At 40.1% G+C, this 20278-nt stretch overlaps 1 protein-coding gene across 6 annotated transcripts in view; it reads right to left on the minus strand.

Annotated features, from left to right (window-relative positions):
• PLD5 (phospholipase D family member 5) overlaps nt 1-20278 on the minus strand; it is a 307787-nt gene that overhangs the window by 23920 nt on the left and 263589 nt on the right. For all 6 annotated transcript variants that reach the window (XM_064383654.1, XM_064383653.1, XM_064383655.1 and 3 more), the window contains 2 exons: nt 12047-12244; nt 363-499 (listed from right to left, as the gene is read on the minus strand). In XM_064383654.1, the coding sequence (XP_064239724.1) occupies nt 363-499; nt 12047-12244 (335 nt within the window). The remainder of the gene's footprint in view (nt 1-362; nt 500-12046; nt 12245-20278) is intronic.

Consider the following 20278-nt stretch of genomic DNA (forward strand, 5'->3'; position numbering starts at 1 on the left):
CTTTTCAAGTATATCCTTAATAATTTTCAAATGATAATTTTTTCATATTACAGTTTATCTTTTCAAATAGTTTTCAAGTTGAGAGCAACCTAACTTTCTTTCAAAAGTTCCTCTCATTCCCGTAATGTAAACTACTGAGGTACTTCTTTAGGGTGAGACCCTGAACCTTTAAAATGGACCCACTTTGGGAAAAGATGCATAATGAGCACATTGCCAATGCACACTTAACAGAGTTGAATGATGCGCTCTTCCTAAGGCAATCTGATGGCGTCTCCATTTCCAGGCTGGCTTCTCCTGTGGTGCCCAGTTTAATGGCTGGTCTTGGGGACTGGGTTCTAACCAGAGATTGGGCATTCACTGACCTTTTGGTGCTTGTGCTGGAGATAGGCAGGTAGTCCATGACAGCAATGTACACATACTGCTTGGCATCATCTATCACACTGTAGATGGCATCTATGTCAAAACTTCTGTTTTTAGGGCAAAAGAGTTTTGGAGAATTCTGTGAAGACACAAAAGCCAAACTTTTAGTGTCCTAATTTTTGGCACCTGGGGATTTCTTTATTTCTATTGTTTCCGTGGACCTTGGCCTGTAACTATATTTTTGTAAAGCTAATTTCTGTTTTTTCATCAAATTAGACAAAGTCGTTTTCAGTCTTATCAAAGTTGAATAAAGATCAAAGTGTGGTGGGACAGGTGTCCAGTCTGTTTTGGAGAGAATCCTTTTCTTATTATCTGACACATTTTGATTTTTAATTTTTATGTATTAAAAATTTGATGGATACATAATAATTGTATATATTTATGGGGTACATAGTGATGTTGTGATTCATATAATGTATAGTGATGAGATTATGGTAATTAGCATATCTATCATCTCAAATATTTATCATTTCTTTGTATTGGAAACATTCAATATCTTCCTTCTAACTATCTGAAACCATATAATATAGTTAACTACGGTCCTATAGAATGGGGTCCCCATTCCCCAGGCCATGGACCAGTACTGGGCCGCATAGCAGGAGATGAATGACAGGCAAACAAAGCTTCATCTGTATTTACAGACACTCCCCCTTGCTCGCATCACCACCTGAGCTTCGTCCCGTCAGACCACTGGCGGCATTAGATTCTCATAGGAGCACGAACCCTATTGTAAAGTGTGCATGTGAGGGATCTAGGTTGTACGCTCCTTATGAGAATCTAATGCCTGATGATCTGTCACTGTCACCCATCCCTCCCAGATGAGACCATCTAGTTGCAGAAAAACAAGCTCAGGGCTCCCACTAATTCAACATTATGGGGAGTTGTATCATTATTTCATTATATATTACAATGTAAGAATAATAGAAACAAAGTGTACAGCCGGGTGCGGTGGCTCACGCCTGTAATCTCGGCACTTTGGGTGGCTTAGGTGGCTGGATCACTTGAGGTCAGGAGTTCAAGACCAGCTTGGCCAACATGGTGAAACCCCATCTCCACTGAAAATACAAAAATTAGCTGGATGTGGTGGTGCACACCTGTAGTCTCAGCTACTTGGGAGGCTGAGGCAGGAGAATCGCTTGAACCTGGGAGGCAGGGGTTGCAGTGAGCCAAGATCGCACCACTGCATTCCAGCCTGGGTGACAGAGCAAGATTCCATCTCAAAAAAAAAAAAAAAAAAAAAAAGTAGACAATAAATGTAATGCCCTTCAATCATCCCGAAAGCATCCTCCTGACCCTGGTCCATGGAAAAATTGGCTTCCACGAAACCAGTCCATAATGCCAAAAAGGTTGAGGACTGCTGCCATAGAACACTGGAACTTACTCTTCCCATCTAGCTGTTATTTTTATATCCATTAACAAATCTTTCCCCTCCCCTCTTCCCAGCCTCTGCTATCCTCTGCTCTACTTTTTACTTAGGAGATAATTCTTGCTTTCAATGCATACACTTCTTTTTGGAGGATCACTCCACCTTTAACCTTACACAATTCTGTCATACATAGCTATTAATTTTCTCAGGTGTTACTACACACACACACACACACACACACACACACCCCACATGACAAGCTATTTACCACAGCATTTTCATTTCATTTGAAAGGTGATGATGTGGGCATGAAAATGTTTCAAACTCAAAATCTAAAAAAAAAATTGAAAAACCAATTGGAGTTTTTAATTTTTTTCTCCAAAATCTTTCAATGAGTTAGGACAAGAAGTGTTGATTGTCGAGAATAGGTCATTAGTAACACTGCAGGCAATTCTAAGGGAGTTATTAAGATGCCCAAATTCAGCAGGAGAGTCAGAGAAGAAGGATGCTCTGAAAGATTTAAGCAAAATGAAAAAAAGAGGCAGATTCTGCTGGAGGCATTTTTCTCATGTTGCTTGAGGTGGTTTTCATCTTATAAAAATACGGTGTTTGTAGATGCAGTTGCTGAAGAAAGGGAAAAATGTGCTTGGTTTTCTCATCATTTTTCCACTGGACAGGACTGAAAATAGTGTTTCCCATAATTCCTGTCTTACTTTGACAAGCAATACACTGTGACAAGTCTAGGGGCATAAATAATGCCAGGATGTTTAATACCAAAAGGCTGAATAAACAAATTTTTGGAATTGCCTGGAATGAATGGTAGTTTTGGGCAGTCAGAGTCCCTCCTTGCCAATTATGTCTGGAACAGCTCCCTACACTGCACAGTAGGAATCTCTGCCCCAGCGTAGAGGTTTGTGAGATGAAGCTGCTGGGCTGGACACCCACCTTAGGAGGGGACCAGGGGTAAGAAAGGAGCATGCTAAAGATCACACACCTGCCAGGTTTCCTCACACAGAAGGTCCTCTTGGCAGGTGACCATTAGCAAAATGAGGGCTTTTTTGTTTGTTTGCTTGTTTTTTTGTTTGTTTCTTTTTGAGATGGAGTTTTGCTCTTGTTGCCCAAGCTGGAGTGCAATGGTGCAATCTCAGCTCACCACAACCTCTGCCTTCCAGGTTCAAGCAATTCTGCCTCAGCCTCCCAAGTAGCTGGGATTACAGGCATGCGCCACCATGCCCAGTTATTTTTGTATTTTTAGTAGAGACGGGGTTTCTCCATGCTGCCCAGGCTGATCTTGAACTACTGAGCTCAGGCAATTCACCCACCTCGGCCTCCTGAAGTGCTGGGATTACAGGCATGAGCCACTGAGCTCAGCTGGATGAGTTGGTTTTTTTAAAAAATAATTCTAACTTCTATTTTAGATTCAGGGGATACAGGTGCAGGTTTGTTACATAGATATACTGTGTGATGCTGAGGTTTGAGGTACAACTGATCCCCTCATCCAGGTAGTGAGAATAGTATTCAATAGCTTTTCCACCTGTGCCCCGTTCCCTACCCGCCGTACGAGTGGTCCTCAGTGTTTAGTGTTGCCATCTCTATGTCCATGACTACCCAATGTTTACCTCCCACTTACAAGTGAGAACATGATATTTGATTTTCTGTTCCTGCATTGATTTGCTTAGAATAATGGCCCCTAGCTGCACCCATGTTGCTGCAAAAGATGAAATTTTATTCTTTTTCATGGTTGTATAGTATTCCATGGTGTATATGTACCACTTTTTCATTACAGGATGAGTTTTTGATCATTTAAATTAGCTTTTTCTTTTGGAATGAGGATGAATTTCAAGTTTGTTTGTTTTTGACATGGAGTTTCACTCTTGTTGCCCAGGCTGGAGTGCAATGGTGCAATCTTGGCTCACTGCAACCTCCACCTCCCAGGTTTAAGTGATTCTCCTGCCTCAGCCTCCCAAGTAGCTGGGATTACAGGCTTGTCACCACATCCGGCTAATTTTGTATTTTTAGTAGAGATGGGCTTTCTACATGTTGGTCAGGCTGGTCTCGAACTCCCTATCGGAGGTGATCCGCCCACCTTGGCCTCCCAAAGTGCTGGGATTACAGGTATGAGCCACCACATCCGGCCAAGTCTTTGTTTTTTAAAGGTAGTCCTGCACTCCTCTTTCTTCAGCACAGATATACAGATACTCAATCTGTCACCAAGACAGAAAGCCTGTCTTCTGCAGCGTTTCCAGGGTCTGTCCCTCCTCTTACTCCTGATCACTCAGTGTTTCCCTCATTCAGGCACTAGTGCTGCTTGCAGGGATGTTCTAACACCTTTCTAACTCATTGCCTTACCTCCAGGATGTTTAAAAACAAATATACATCACTCCCAGGATGAACTGACTCCTGGTTTCTCAGAATCCAGATTGAACTCACTGGGAGGGGTGTATCCATGGTCCTGTGTCTCCGCCTCCTTCATTTGCTAGCTCCCATCCTGTCTGTGCCCGAAAAGCAAGTAATTTACAGTCCATGGCTGTGCCCTCATCATGTCTGACTCTGGGCATCTCTGCTCATGCTGGCTTCTTGGCTGATGTGTCTTTACTTTTGCCTATCAGAGCCCTACTAATTTTGTTCTCTAAATTCCAGCTCAAATGTGATCTCCTCCATGAAAGTGTTTTTAAATCTCCAGTCAAAGGTTGCTTTTCCCAACCCTGTACTCCCATACTATTTATTTCTTTTGCCTTTTCTTTTTTATCATCATAACCATTTTAAGTGTACAGTTCAATGGATTTTAGGAATTGTATGTTACTCATTTTCCTATGCCATTAAAAATTAAATGTTCAAATTATTTAATGCCCTTAGACTGTTGGGTTTTCATTTCATTAACCTGCTTTAAAGGTTCTTTGGTTAATGTGGAGAAGCTGAGGATCTTAGCTCCAGATTGGACTCTTAGAAGGTCAACTCTGAAATGTGTCCAAACACTCACGTTTCTGTTTCAGTTAGGAACTTCCTGAATTTTACTGCATGTTCCAAAACTGGATTTTGGTTTTGGGGAGGAACAAATGTAGGCAGAGTTGTTTGTGGTCTCGTTACCTTTGCTATTATCTTACAAGTACGGATACAGTGGCCATAATTTTAAGGAAAGAGTATGGGCTTTGCTGATACAGGTCAGACTCCAGCACTTAGAACCGGGGGCATCTTCGTGTGTCCCTTTCACTTTTTGAGCCTCTGTTTCTGTTTCCTAATGGGGGTTAATGATAATAACACACCTTCTATACTGGTTTGCCTTAGAGCTCAAATAAATTAATAGCCAGTTCACTGGCCGGGTTCTGTGCCCCTCTTCTGTGCTTACTTTCATTCAATCAGCAAATATTCCTAAGTACCTGCAAAATTCCTAGGCTCTGTTCTAGGAAGGGGGTATATGTCAGTGACCAAGACAAGATCCCTGCTTTGTGGAGCTTCATTCTAGCGCATGTTACATGGCACTGCATTCATCTGTCCATGTGTTTGGCCACTTGCTTGTGTGCTGCTTGGTTGTGTATCTCTGGCATCTTGTCATGCACATATTATATGCTCAATACATACTTGAGGGATGAATGTGAAAGTGCTTCATAAATTCCCAAATGTTAGAGGTTTGTCTGTTGGAGTCTGTTGCTTCAATCTGGGTATTTACAAACATGAGTGAACAGATCTTTATAAGCACTTACCTGCATTCCCACTGCCGGACACAATGGCGGGTGCTCCAGCTCCATGTGTTCATGAAGGAAATGCGTAACTATTTGTATCAGTCCCCTTGCACCTGGGGGCTTGGTGGTACTTCGCTATATGTTCTAGAGTCTTCTACCTTTAAACATAGTGCCTGGATAGACTAGTGGCTTTAAAATGTTTGTCCAGGATAGAAATGAATAAACAATAACACAAAAGAGTGAACTGGCAGAAGAAGTTAACTAGTTCCAACGGTTTAATTAGAGAGAGGGCTAAGCTTCCCTCTTAGCACTCCTGAACTAATTTTTCCAAGCTTTGTGCTGTGTGCTTCTTTGTTCCATAGTAAAGTAGAAGGAAAAGGAAAATACAGATTCTCTTCAGTACTCCAGCTCTGCAGAAATCGTTTATCAGTGAAGAGCTCTTGAGGGACCTGACTTCTAGGTTAACCTGGGTTTGTCTCTTAGACCAATAGATGCCATATGAATGTAATTTATTTTGCATGCTCATTAAATAACCACCTTGTAAAGACCTTAGCAGGTTTGTAATTATTTCATAACAGTTTCACGGTTTTAAAAAAGGATATACTCCATTTCTAGAATATATATGTTCAAATATAACTAAGCATGAAAAGACAACCCATAGAATGAAAGAAAAAAAAATTTGCAAATCATATATTTAAACCAGGCCCCTGAATCCAGGAATTTTAGGACAGCCTCACCACATAGCAAGACCTCGTCTCTGTAAAAAATTGTATTTCTGATTAAGGGACTTGTATACAGACTGGATAAAGAACTCTTACAACACAAATTTGTAAAATAATGTAATTTAAATGGGCAAAAGATTTGATAGATATTTGATAGATATTTGTATCACTTTAAGAAGAGATACAAATGGCCAATAAGCATGTTAAAAGATTTAAATCAAAACAAAAAGAAGATTACATTTTATACCCACTAATAGAGCTAAAGTAAGGCAGAAAAGAACAAGTGTTGCCGAGGATGTGGAGAAATAAAAACTCATATATTGCTGGTGGGATTGTAAGATGGTGCCGCCAATTTGGAAAACAGTTTAGTAGTTTCTCAAAATGTTCAACATAGAGTTACCACATTAACCAGTAAATCCACTCCTACGTATAAACTCAAAAGAATTAAAAACAGGTATTCACATAAAAACCTGTACATGAATATAGCAGCATTATTTACCATTGCCAAAAAGTAGAAACACGTCCACGCCCATCAGTTGATAGGTGGGTAAACACAGTGTGGCATATCCATACAATGGAATTATTTAGCCAGAAAAAGGAATGAAGGCAGCACTGCTCCACGCTCCAGCATGGGTAAACTTTGAAAGCATGATGTCAGGTGAAAGAAGCAGTCACAGAAGACTATACACGTATGATTCCATTTCCATAAAATGTACAGAAAAAGGCAGACCCGTAAAGAAAAAAGTAGACGAGTGGCTGCCAGGGACTGAGGGAGGGAAAATAGTGACTGCTAATCAGTCTGGGGTTTTTTCTTTGCAGTGAAGAAAAAAAGTTCTAAAATTAGATGGTAGAAATGGTTACAAAACTGTGTCTGTGACTGTACTCAACCCCACTAAAGTGTATACTTTATTTATTTTTATTTTGTGTGTGTGTGTTTTTTGTTTTTTGTTTTTTTGTATTTTTAGTAGAGATGGGGTTCCACCATGTTGGCCAGGCTGCTGTTGAGCTGCTGACCTCAAGTGATCAGCCAGCCTCAGCCTCCCAAAGTGCTGGGAATACAGGTGTGAGCTACCATGCCTGGCATGGATTGTATACTTTAAAAGGATGAATTTTAGGGTGTTTAAATTACATCTCTGTAATGCTGTTAAATGATTTAACAATATACACAGAAGGTTCTAAAGAGGAATGTGAGGTGGTTATTTTTCCATACCAGCATCAAGTTCTATTTAATGTCAGGCCTCACTCACTAAATAGATCTCAGTATACATGACTGATGGGTGAACTAACTGAACAATAAACAACAAGAAATGAAATCTGGTCAGGCACAGTGGCTCACACCTGTAATCCCAGCACTTCGGGAGGCTGAGGCAGGTGGATTGCCTGAGCTCAGGAGTTTGAGACCAGCCTGGGCAATATGGTGAAACCCTGTCTCTACTAAAATACAAACAATTAGCCGGGCGAGGCAGCATACACCTGTAATCCCAGCTACTCGGGAGGCTGAGACAGGAGAATTGCTTGAACCTGGGAGGCAGAGGTTGCAGTGAGCCAAGATCTCACTACTGCACCAGCCTGGGTGACAGAGCAAGACTCTGTCTCAAACAACAAAAACAAAAACAAAAACAAAAGAAATGAAATCTGTCTGACATCTAGATCAATAAAAACAGACCTTGAACTAGTCTTTACATTGGAAAGCAATTGCTTAAGCTTAAGAACTCTAAAAAGAAATCTACAAAACAGAGACAGTCAAATATTGTTCCTATGCTCCAATTTCAACGGGAAATATAAGAAAATTAGAATTATCTGGCCCCAAGTTACTAGAAATCATACAGTTAAATCTAAGTGCCTATTTGCATTCCATGAAAAAAATTGCAAATAATCTTTATATATATAAGTTAAAATTTATATCAAACTATGGTGTTATCAATTATCTAAAATTTAATTTAAAGAATGGTTATTAAGGTTTTCAAGCACTCTTTATATATGTGTTCCACTTAGTCTTGAGACAATCAGCTTATAAAAATATACTATTTTAAGATATTTACAACAAATATATTGAATTTAAGTAAATCTGTCTTGGCATTTGTCTAGCATATATTATTGAGAAAACTATGTATTCTGGAGCTTTTGTTAATATTACCATTAATAAAACCTATCCAACATTTATTGTTCTAAGATAACACCAAGTTAAGTTCTGGGAATACCAATTATGAAAAGAATATATTAACAGTAGATGATTCTGAGTCTAATAAAATGGTAGGAAAGATATTTATAAGTAAATAGTTATAAAAATGTGATAAATGATAAAATAGAAGGGAGTTCAAGAAGCTCTGTCTGAATGATACCAATTCTAATAGCAGGGTTTTCTGACTTTTTTTGTACCTGTAAGATTTTAAACCTCTCCAAAAATGGTGTTCAATCAGTATCTGTTGAATTGAAATTCGAGGTTAGGCTTGATATTAACAAAAAATATAAAATAAAACAGCAAATTAAAATGAGTAAATAAAAATAGAAAGTAAAGGTGTTACATAATTTAAAAGACCACCCAAAGAAATGTTTCACAACTAATTTTGCGGTGAACTCCTTAAGAAAAAGCCACTTCTAAATTTGCCCTAGAAAATAATAAAGGTGTTGAACTGTATTAGATTTTACTAAAGGTCTGAGACCACTCTCTGTGGGAAATACGTTAACTTTAAAACCAACAAAAAACTGACCCTTTCTCTGTTTAAGGGTTAGTATTTAAACTTATGCAACAACCACATTCACTTTGTTCCAAGGTTTAGACTGCAAATTCAAAATCCAGTGATTATTCAAAATTTGTTCATTAATTCATCTATTTTTTGCCATTTCTGATTTGTTTTTCTGCTGGACCTGACTGAGCAAGTGTTCTGTTACCATCTGAATTAAAGGTTCCTTGGCAAATTTTCTATTGCTACTCATCCACAAATTGGGAATACTCTCTGGCCTCTTGGTCTTATAGGATCATCTTGAGATGAATTGAAAATGTATACAAATTTACACGTGTATTTCGTTAGTAAAATGCCCTATAATCTGCTACTTTTGCTACTCCGTTCTTGACCTCCTCCATACAAAAAAGTTATTTTAGCTGTAAACACCCTTCATAGTCTAGGCTGCTCTTCACATTGATGTGACTTTGTTATTTAGGACAACTTGTTACATTTCCAAACTTTTGTTTTACTATTGTTACATTTCTAAACTTTAGGATGGCACTTTCATTTGAACAAGCAAAAAGGATACAATTCACTTATCTTCAATAAAGGTTATATTTCTATTGTTACATTTCTAAACTTTTGGATGGTACTTTCATTTGAACAAGCAAAAAGGATACAATTCACTTTATCGTCAATAAAATGTTGTTTAGTGACATTAAAGTTGTTGGCATAAAAGCCCTGATATCGATCAAGGTTAAAATAGCAATTTATATTGGGAGCATTACTTAGAGAAGTTGATCTGAACATCAGGATAAGTTAGGAGGCTTGCTTCAAATAAAAATTCCAAGATCTCATCTCCGATCCAGTGGATAAGATCTGGATGGGGACAGGGGACATGGTAAATCTGCCCTTTAAACAGGCTTCCTAGCCAATTCTTAAGTACGGTAAGTCCTCAATGCTGTCCACAAGTTCTTGAATACTATGACTTTAAGCAAGCTGATATACAATAATAATTTTACCAGAGGCTACTGATATAAACGAGAGTTAAGTTGCTATGGGTTATTGCTGGTCACAAAAACAGCACGAAACTTCTAAATTCAAACACTTTGAATATTAAACATTGAAACAAATGTGAGCCATACATACATTTAAGGAAGATTAATGGTCGGGTGCAGTGGCTCATGCCCGTAATCCCAACAGTTTGGGAAGTCAAGGAGGGCAAATCATTTGAGGTCAGGGGTTCGAGACCAGCCTGGCCAACATGATGAAACCCTGCCTTCTCTAAAAATACAAAAAAATTAGCCGGGTGTGGTGGCAGGTGCCTGTAATCCCAGCTACTGAGAGGCTGAGGCAGGAGAATTGCTTGAACCAGGAGGCGGAGGTTGCAGTGAGCCCAGATCATGCCACTGCACTCTAGCCTGAGCAACTGAGCAAGACTCTGTCTCAAAACAAAAGAAAACAAAACAAAAAGATTAATAAAAACAAGTAAAATAATTATTTATGCACTTACTCCAGTTCAGGATCACGGGTGGCCAGAGCCCGACACAGCCAGGAGCCCCGTGGACAGGATGACATCCCATCGCAGGGCAGAGTCACACACACATTCACACTTGCTCACACTGGGACCACACAGAGCTGCCAGTTCATCTCAATTGCACAGCTTTGGGATATGGGAGGGAACAGGAGTACCCGGCAAAAACCAACACAGACATGGGGAGAATGTGCAAACTCCACACACACAGTGACCCCAGCTGGAAATCAACTTTTTGTTCCTATCAACATTATAATGAATGGGCATTGAACGCCACAATGTTATTCAAGGATCTACTGTACTACAGCTTGAGCACTAGGACCGTAGGCCCAGATATTCACGTTGCCCATTCCCAGTAACATCTCTGGATGGCTGAGGCATGTGGCCAGCTGGGTGGCGGACTGGAAAGGTGAGGGGGGTGGGGGTGTGGCTAAAGGTTCTTAGCGGAGTCAGTGGCACAAAGCTGTGCAAGGAGCACTGTCCTGCTGTGTGGGCCTCCTGCCTGCGTGGCCCAACCCGGTTCAGCAGCTCTGTTTTTGTCTGATTTATACACTGAGATTCCCTCAGATTTGTCTCATCAAAGGGTTCTACTGCTAAAACAAGGCTGAAAAATCATCAACACAGGGCACTGGAAAGAGGCTAATACAAACTGCCACAAGAACAGAAAACGAAACGCCGCATGTTCCCGCTCATATGCGGGTGTTGAACAATGAGAACACATGGACACAGGGAGAGGAGCATCACTCCGCGGGGCTTAAGGAATAATAAGAAAGAAAGAAAGAAAATAGGCTAATAGCTCTGGTGTCAGAAGAGCTGGGTGCTGGCAGCCCTCTTGGCATGTCCCATCTGATGGACTGTTTGCTAGGAGGTGTAAGGTCTGACCGTGCCGTGGACAGCATGGTGACCCCCATGACCCACACATGCACCTCTAGAGGGCCTTATGGAATCAGAAAACCTGAAGTAGCTGGAAAATCATGAAAAATAGAAGAGTGACCAACCCTTGCAGCACCTAACTAACCTGAGACATTCTTCTGTTGTTTCTTATTCTGGCCTCAATTGACAAGGCCATTGGACTTTGTAACCGACCTTGGTCAACCTCGTGACTCCAGACCCTGTTACCTCCTCCTAGTTTGCAAACCTATGACCCACTCCCAGCTTGCAAAAAACCACCCTAAACTATAACTTCTGTAACTTTCCACTGCTTACCCCAAACCTATAAAACCAACTCCTATCCCACCGCCCTCCACTGACTCTCTTTTTGGACTCAGCCTGACTGCACCCAGGTGAATAAACAGCCACGCTGCTCACACAAAGCCTGTTTGGGGGTCTCTTTATTCAGAGCACGTGTTTTAACAGTAGGTAAGTGTCAATACCTTCATTTGCAAAATGGTCACAACCCCACGCTTAGCTTACAGGGTGACTGAGGAAATCAAATCAGATAACTCAATGTATCTGACAGGAGGAATGCTGATCAAAATTTATTATGTTTGAGCGTACGATGGAGCGTAAGAGTGGACACATTTTAACTCTTCGAGTTATGGGACAGAACCACTGTCGTTCATTTTTGCCCAATACGAGATCACACTTAAGCATTCCAATTTAATAAAGAGCCTTTGCAGGAAGAAGGAGAAGGGGAGGAGAAAGGGAGAATGACTCACCGACACAAATGCTTGAGATTTGGTTTCATTCAACTGAAGCTGCAACTTCTTTTCATTGTCATAGACTCCATAGAGTCTTTTGGACCAGGTTTGAGGCACTCTGCTTTTGAATTTTAATGAACTATACAGAGCAAATATCCTTTGTAAATCGAGGACCAGGCAGCTGCAGTTGTAGAAGATGACACCGAGTTCTTTCATCTGTGAAATTAAAATTGAAGGCATCATTGCCACGTGTGTCTTATGGTGTTATTTTCAGAGAAAAACATGCATAAGAATGAGGTAGTTGTGACATCTTTTTTCTTGCATTTGAAGTAAGTAGATATAGTTACATTATGGTACATAGAAGTGGTATGTTATAAAAATGCTAAATATTTAAGTAAAACTTTTGCATGCTTTTTGTATTAGGTCTCCTGCAGATACTTTTTTTATATTCATCTAGACTTTTCATATCAGTTCTTCAGATTTGCTTCCTAAACACTAATTTTTTTTTGGATGAATCATTAAATCAGGTAGCAAGAAAAAGGTTGCTTTTAATCGCAACATAACAGAATGGCTGCAATCATAGATTCTGGAGTCAGACTGCCTGGATTTAGGCTCTGTTAATAGCTCCACAACTTTCTAGCTGTGTGACTTTGAACATACTTAATTTCTGGGCCTCAGCTTCTTCCATAAAATAGAGATAATAGTATTTATTTCATATGCTGCTATGAGACTTAAAGTGGTTAATACATATAAGAAGCTAAGAACGGTGTCTATCACATGGTCATTACTAGGAGTATGTTAGCTATTATTATTCTTACTAACATTCCACAAGCCTTAAGGGTAATAGACGAATAGAATCTTACAACAAAAGGCCACAGAGATGATTTTGTCCACCTCTCTCAAGGCATGGATGAGGAAAATGAAGCTCACACAAATAAGTAAAAATACCAGACCCAAGTTAGAGATTTAGTCAGTGGGAAATTAAGGATTGAGTGCAGGTTTTCTGACCCCGAATCAAATACCTGCAGGAACATAGCTCTACTGGCTTCATCTGAAGCCAGTATCCCTTTGTAAAAATTGCAGGTGATTTTTAATTTAGTCAATGAAACTATACAACATGAAATTTTGGTCATTAAAGAATGGCACACAAAAATACACGCTTTTTATGACCTGAATACCCAGTGAGGGGTTATTAGCGAAAACTTGGCTCTCTAAAGACCTGGGGTCCATTGATAGTAAACTCCTTTTTATACCTTCCGTAAGCCCCTACCAAGACTCTTTACTCAGGATGATAGGAGAGGTCATCTTTCACTTATGAACCTGTCTCTTTGCTTCCAGGACTCCCCAGTACGACATGCCCTGGAAATCTTCCTATGTTCCTCTATACACATCTGTCATCCTCTTCCATCTCCACGGTAACCGCAGGATAGATGGACACAAGTTATTTAACCCATAGATAGACGTCATTCCTATACTTTCCCTAATGCAAAATAAAGTAATAAGCATCCCCGCATATATATCTTTTTTAATTTTTTTCCTCCAGTCTAAGGTTCAATTCAGGTATAATATAACCCGCATATACATCTCTGTACACCTTTAATATAGATTCCTAGAATGAGATGTACAGACACATTAAAGACAATTAGCTGTTAAGTAAAGAGAGAGAGAGCAGGTAGGGCATATCAGGCACGTGCAAAGGCACTGAGGCTGGGGGAGACATAATCAGCTGCGTGGCAGAAGCTGAGTAAAAAAGAGGAGAATATGTAGGTATGTATGTAAATATTTTTTCTAATGGCAAGGGGTAAAACTGGAAAGATAGGAATATCCTCTACCTAGGGGCCTTTGTACGGGGATAAGCAGTTTGCCTTTTATTCTGAGGTTCATGGGAAGGCAGGCAGTGAGGGGAGGGGCATGATCAGGCTGCACATTGGAAAGGTCCCTTTGATTGTGTTTTGAGAAGAGGAGGACAGCTGGGGGCAGGACATTCACACCCCAGGGCTTGGCAGTGGTAAAGGGAAAGATTTAAAATTTTAATTTGTTATTATTTTTTAAATCTCAGAGATGTCCAGAAACTGTCTAGAGTAGCGGCTAATATGATTCCTGTCACCCCAGGTTAGAGACAGCCTCTCCCTGCAGTCTGCTGAGTCCTGGCCGCCAGGGTCCCAGGTGTACTACGCTCTGCACTGGACTTCACGCTTTTGTGCCTTTCCCAGATTGAGTTGCTGCTGCCACACTATCTTCTTCAAGAAGGCTTTAGCATTTCTTTGATTCTCAACTTTTGTATCTTTAGTCTTTATAACTAGGCTCTGTGTTTGGCAATGGGAGTGGGAGAAGAAGGGGCGGAGATACTAAGACCTGGTTCTTGCGTGGGTCCATAGCTGCCTTACAGGTCAAAGGCTAGTGACACGCTTCCTTGCCTGCCAGACACAGGCAAGGCTGATGTGCATGTAGGGGCTGATATTCTTTTGGCCTTGTCTGTGGTCATTATCTAAACAAACAAATAAACAAATAAACAAAAGTGCTGAACTCTGAGGCCAAAGATGTAGATTGCAGCCTAGGATCTTCACCAACCAGATAAAGGGCCTTGGGCAAATGACTGAATTTCTTTAAGGCTTTGTCTGAACAAGGAGGGGTTGGGCTCGTAAAGTCTTTAAGGCCTTCCAACCTAGCCATCTCTGAACATAAGCTGAGAGCTGGCACCAGGAAGCAATTTCCTGTTTACTTTGCAGCCTCTTTACCCTGCCTGATCTCTTTTTCACACTGTCCAGAGAACTCCTGTTTGCCTGTCAGGACCAGCTCATTGTGCATGATTGTGGCTGGTGACCCTCCCTGGTTTTAAAGTCCCTCCAGGTTTGCATCTTTGCTCTGCTCCTTGTTAAATAGCATTAGATAAAATGACTTAACTCACATTTCAGTTCATTGTTCAACAAGGATAATATCCATCTCCAAGGTTTGCTGATAGAATTTAATAACTTTCATAATTTTTTTTTTATAGATAGCATCTTGCTCTGTCACCTAAGCTGGAGTGCAGTGATGCAATTATAGCTTGCTGCAGCCTCAATCTCTTGGGGTCGAGTGATCTTCTCACCTCAGCCTCCTGAGTAGGTGGGACTACAGGCGTGTGTCACCACATCCAGCTAATTTTTTAAAATATATATTTTTTGTAGAGATGGGATCTTGCTGTGTGGTACAGGCAAGTCTTCAACTCCTGGCTCAAGCAATCTTTCCACGTTGGCCTCCCAAAGTGTTGGGATTATTTTTGTGTGCCACTGCACCTACCCAATACCCATATTTTTGATGGCAAGTATTGACTGAGTGCTTACTTGGTGAGCGTACTGAGCTGAATAGTGTGCTCCTCAAATTCATGTCTACTCAGAACCTGTGAACGTGAAAATACCATCTTTCCAGATGCAAGTCAGAACAAGGACGTATTGAATTAGGATGGGCCCTGAATCTAGTATGGTGGATGTCCTTATAAGGAAAGGGGGATTTGGATGCAGAAACACAGATACAGAGCGGAGACAGCCATACAATACCAGAGACTGGAATGATGCATCTATAAGCCAAGGAATGCCAATGACTGCTGGCAACCACCAGAAGCTAGGAAGAGGCAAAGAAAGATTCTCCCCCTAGCAACTTCAGAGCGAGCATGGCCCTGCCTATACTTTGATTTCAGACTTCTAGCCTTCAGCATTGTGAGAGAACACATTTCTGTTCTTTGAAGCTACCAAGTTTGTGGTAATGTGTTATGGCAGCTCTAGGAAACTGATACCATGTGCCTCACCTACTTTAATCTTGACAGTGGGTCAGGTAGATACAATTTTTACTTCATTATATATAGGAGGGAATTGGGGCTTGGATAGTCTTTTAATTTTTGTAGGGATGGGTGGAGGATCTCACTATGTTGCCCAGGCTGGTCTTGAATTCCTGGCCTCTAGTGATCCTCCCATCTTGGTCTCCTCCCAAAGGGCTGGGATTACAGGTGTTAGCCACCACACCTGGCCTGGGTAGCCTTTTTAGGCTGTCATTTGCCCATTGGTAAATGACATACCTGAGATTTGAACTTTGGTCTGACTCTGAAGCTTACATACTTAATCACTGTGCTATTACACTGCATTTAGCCCATAGCTGGTACACAATCCATGTGTCTATGGTTATTAAGTCTCTGAAGCTTGTTCGGGCCAATCCCTCTTCTGCTTTGTCTACCACTGTATTTGGTACAAATTATGTATGTGGCATCATAATTTTTTAAAAATTATATGTTCGTTTCCCCTTAAGGGACTCTGAAGACAGGAGCTTGTCAGATTCCTATTTTTATTTCCAGTGCCAGGTATGTAGGAATTGCTTAGGAATTGTCTACTGAATGACTGCCTGGCCTTGAAAATGAATACACTGTGGTCATAGGTGAAAATAAGCTTCCTTCTCAACCCAGGAGCCCTAGTGCCAGCCAGCCTGATGCCTTCTGATTCTGAACACCTAAACCTAACAAGAATCTCTCTTTGGATGCAAGAGCCCTGGAGCAGCAAAGCTAAAGATGGTCACAAGAAACCCATCTGGCCACGGGAGCCCCAGAGATCCACCTGGAAGACTTTCACAAACATGGCACTCAGTGATTAGCATCAATGGTAAGTCTTAGATTGGTCAATGACCCAGCTATTTGTTAAACATGCTTCCCATGCCTACCAACAATGGGGTGCATCCTGTACCTGCCAATAATGGGGTACAGAGCCCAACACAGGGTTGTCTTTTGGATAGGAGATTGCATTAAAAAAAAAATCAATGCTGGCTGGGTGTAGTGGCTACACCTGTAATCCCAGTACTTTGGCAGGCCGAGGCAGGTGGATCAACTGAGGTCAGGAGTTCAAGATCAGTCTGGGCAACATGGTGTAACCCTGTTTCTACTAAAAACACAAAAAAGTAGCCAGGCGTGGTGGTGTGTACTTCAAATTCCAGCTACTTGAGGGGCTGAGACAGGAGAACTGCTTGAACCTGGGAGGTGGAGGTTGCAGTAAGCCAAGACCACGCCACTGCACTCCAGCCTGGGTGACAGAGTGAGACTCCATCTTGAAAAAAAAAAAGAAAAAAAATTAATGCTATTCTAACAGCAAAGGCAGTACTAAGAAAAAAGTTCATATCCCTAAATTCCTACATCAAAAAGCCCGAAAGAGGACAAATAAAACAGACAATCTAAGGTCACACTTCAAGGAACTAGAGAAACAAGAACAAAAGAAACCCAAACGCAGAAGAAGAAAGAAAACAAGCAACCTCAGAGCAGAACTACAAGAAATTGAAACAAACAAACGAAAAATACAAAAAATAAATGAAACAAAAGCTGGTTCTTTGAAAAGATAAATAAATTTTACAGACCAGTAGCAAGATTAACTAAGAAAAGAAGAGAGAAAATTCAAATAAGCTCAATTCGAAATAAGAGGGGAGATATTACAACTGACATCACAGCAATACAAAAGATCATTCAAGGCTATTATGAACACCTTTACGTGCATAAACTAGGAAACCTGGAGAAGATGGATAAATTCCTGGAAAGATAAACCCTCTCAGCTTAAATCAGGAAGAATTAGATACCCTGAACATACCAATAACAAGCAGCGAGATTGAAATGGTAATAAAAAAAATTACCAACAAAATAAAGCCTAGGACCAGATGGATTCACAGCTGAATTCTACTAGACATTCAAAGAAGAATTGGTATTAATCCTATTGACATTATTCCACAAGACAAAGAAAGAGGGAATTGTCCTAAATCATTCTATGAAGCCAGTATCACCCTAATACCAAAACCAGAAAAAGACATAATCAAAAAGAAAACTCAGACTAATATCCCTGATGAACATAGATGCAAAAATCCTTGCCAAAATACTAGGTAACCAAATTCAACAGTATATCAAAAAGATAATCCACCATGATCTAGTGGGTTTCATACTCAGGACGCAGGGGTGGTTTTAACATATGCAAGTCAATAAATGTGAGAATTAAAATAAATAAAGAGAATTAAATAAAGAGAATTAAAAACAAATAATAAATAAAGAGAATTAAATAATTAAATAATAAATAAAGAGAATTAAACAATTAACAAACAATAAATAAAGAGAATTAAAAACAAAAACCACATGGATCATCTCAATAGATGCAGAAAAAGCATTTGACGAAATCCAGCATTGCTTTATGATTAAAACTCTCAGCAAAATCATCATAAAAGGGACAAACCACAGCCAACATGATACTGAATGGGGAAAAGTGAAAGCGTTCCCTCTGAGAACTAGAAGAAGACAAGGATGCCTACTCTCACCACTTCTCTTTGACATAGTACTGGAAGTCCTGACCAAAAGCAATCAGACAGGAGAAAGCAATAAAGGGCATCCAGACAGGTAAAGAGGAAGTCAAACTGTTGCTCTTTGCTGATGATGTGATTGCATACTTAGAAAACCCTAAAGACTCCTCCAAAAAGCTCCTAGAACTGATAAAAGAGTTCAGCAATGTTTCCGGATACAACAATTAATGTACACAAATCAGTAGCTCTCCCATACACCAACTGCGACCAACCTGAGAATCAAATCAAGAACGCAACCCCTTTCACAATAACTGCAGAAAAATAAAATACTTAGGAATATACCTAACCAAGGAGGTATAAGACCTCTACAAGGAAAACTACAAAACACAGCTAAAAGAAATCATAGATGACACAAACAAATGGAAACACATGCCATGCTCATGGATGGGTAGAATCAATATGAAAATGACCATACTGCAAAAAGTAATCACAAACTCAATGCGATTCCTATCAAAATACCACCATCATTCTTCACAGAACTAGGACAAACAATTCTAAAATTCATATGGAACCAAAAAAGAGCCTGCATAACCAAAGCAAGACTAAGTAAAAAGAAGAAATCTGGAGGCATCACATTACCTGATTTCAAACTATACCATAAGGCCATAGTCACCAAAACAGTATGGTCCTGGTACAAAAATAGGCACATAGACCACTGGAACAGAATAGAGAACCCAGAAATGAACCCAAACACTTACATCCAACTGATCTTTGACAAAGCAAACAAAAACCTAAAGTGGGGAAAGTACATCCTATTCAACAAATGGTGTTGGGATAATTGGCTCGCCACATGTAGGAGAATGAATCTGGATCCTCATCTCTCACCTTATACAAAAATCAACTCAAGATAGATTAAGGACTTAAATCTAAGACCTGAAACTATGAAAATTCTAGAAGATAACATCAGAAAAACCCTTCTAGACATTGGCTTAGGCAAAGATTTCATGACCAAAGACCAAAAAGCAAATGCAACAAAAACAAAAATAAACAGCTGGGACTTAATTAAACTAAAGAGCTTCTGCAGGGCAAAAGGAACAGTCAGCAGAGTAAACAGACAACTCACAGAGTGGGAGAAAGTCTTCACAATCTATACATCTGACAGAGGATCAATGTCCAGAATCTACAATGGACTAATATCCAGAATCTACAATGAACTCAAACTAGCAAGAAAAAAACAAACAACTCTATCAAAAAGTAGGCTAAGGACATGGATAGACAATTCTCAAAAGAAGATATATAAATGGCCAACAAACATATGAAAGAATGCCCATCATCACTAATGTCAGGGAAATGCAAACCAAAACTATAATGTGATACCACCTTACCCTTGCAAGAATGGCCGTAATTAAAAAAAAGATAGATGTTGGCATGGATGTGGTGAACAGGGAGCACTTCTACACTGCTGGTGGGAATGTAAACTAGTGCAACCACTATGGAAAACAGTGTGGAGATTCCTTAAAGAACTAAAAGTAGAACTACCAATTGATCCAGCAATCCCACTACTGAGTATCTACCCAGAGGAAAAGAAATTATTATACAAGAAAGATACTTGCACATGCATATTTACAGCAGCACAGTTCACAACTGCAAAAATGTGAAGCCAATCCAAATGCCCATCAATCAAAGAGTGGATAAAGAAACTGTGGTATATGTGTATATGTTGGAATACTACTCAGCCATAAAAAGGAATGAATTAATGGCATTCACAGCAACCTGGATGGGATTGGAGACTCTTATTCTAAGTGAAGTAACTCGGGAGTGGAAAACCAAACATCGTGTGTTCTCACTCATAAGTGGGAGCCAAAGTATGAGGATGCAAAGACATAAGAATGATACAACAGACTTTGGAGACTTAGGTGGAAATGGGGGAAGGAAAAGAATGAGGGATAAAAAACTTAAATG

The sequence above is a fragment of the Aotus nancymaae genome, unplaced genomic scaffold (genome assembly GCF_030222135.1).
Source record: "Aotus nancymaae isolate 86718 unplaced genomic scaffold, 86718_ANA_hifiasm-v0.15.2.pri h1tg000032l_0, whole genome shotgun sequence".
Lineage (NCBI taxonomy): Eukaryota > Metazoa > Chordata > Mammalia > Primates > Aotidae > Aotus > Aotus nancymaae.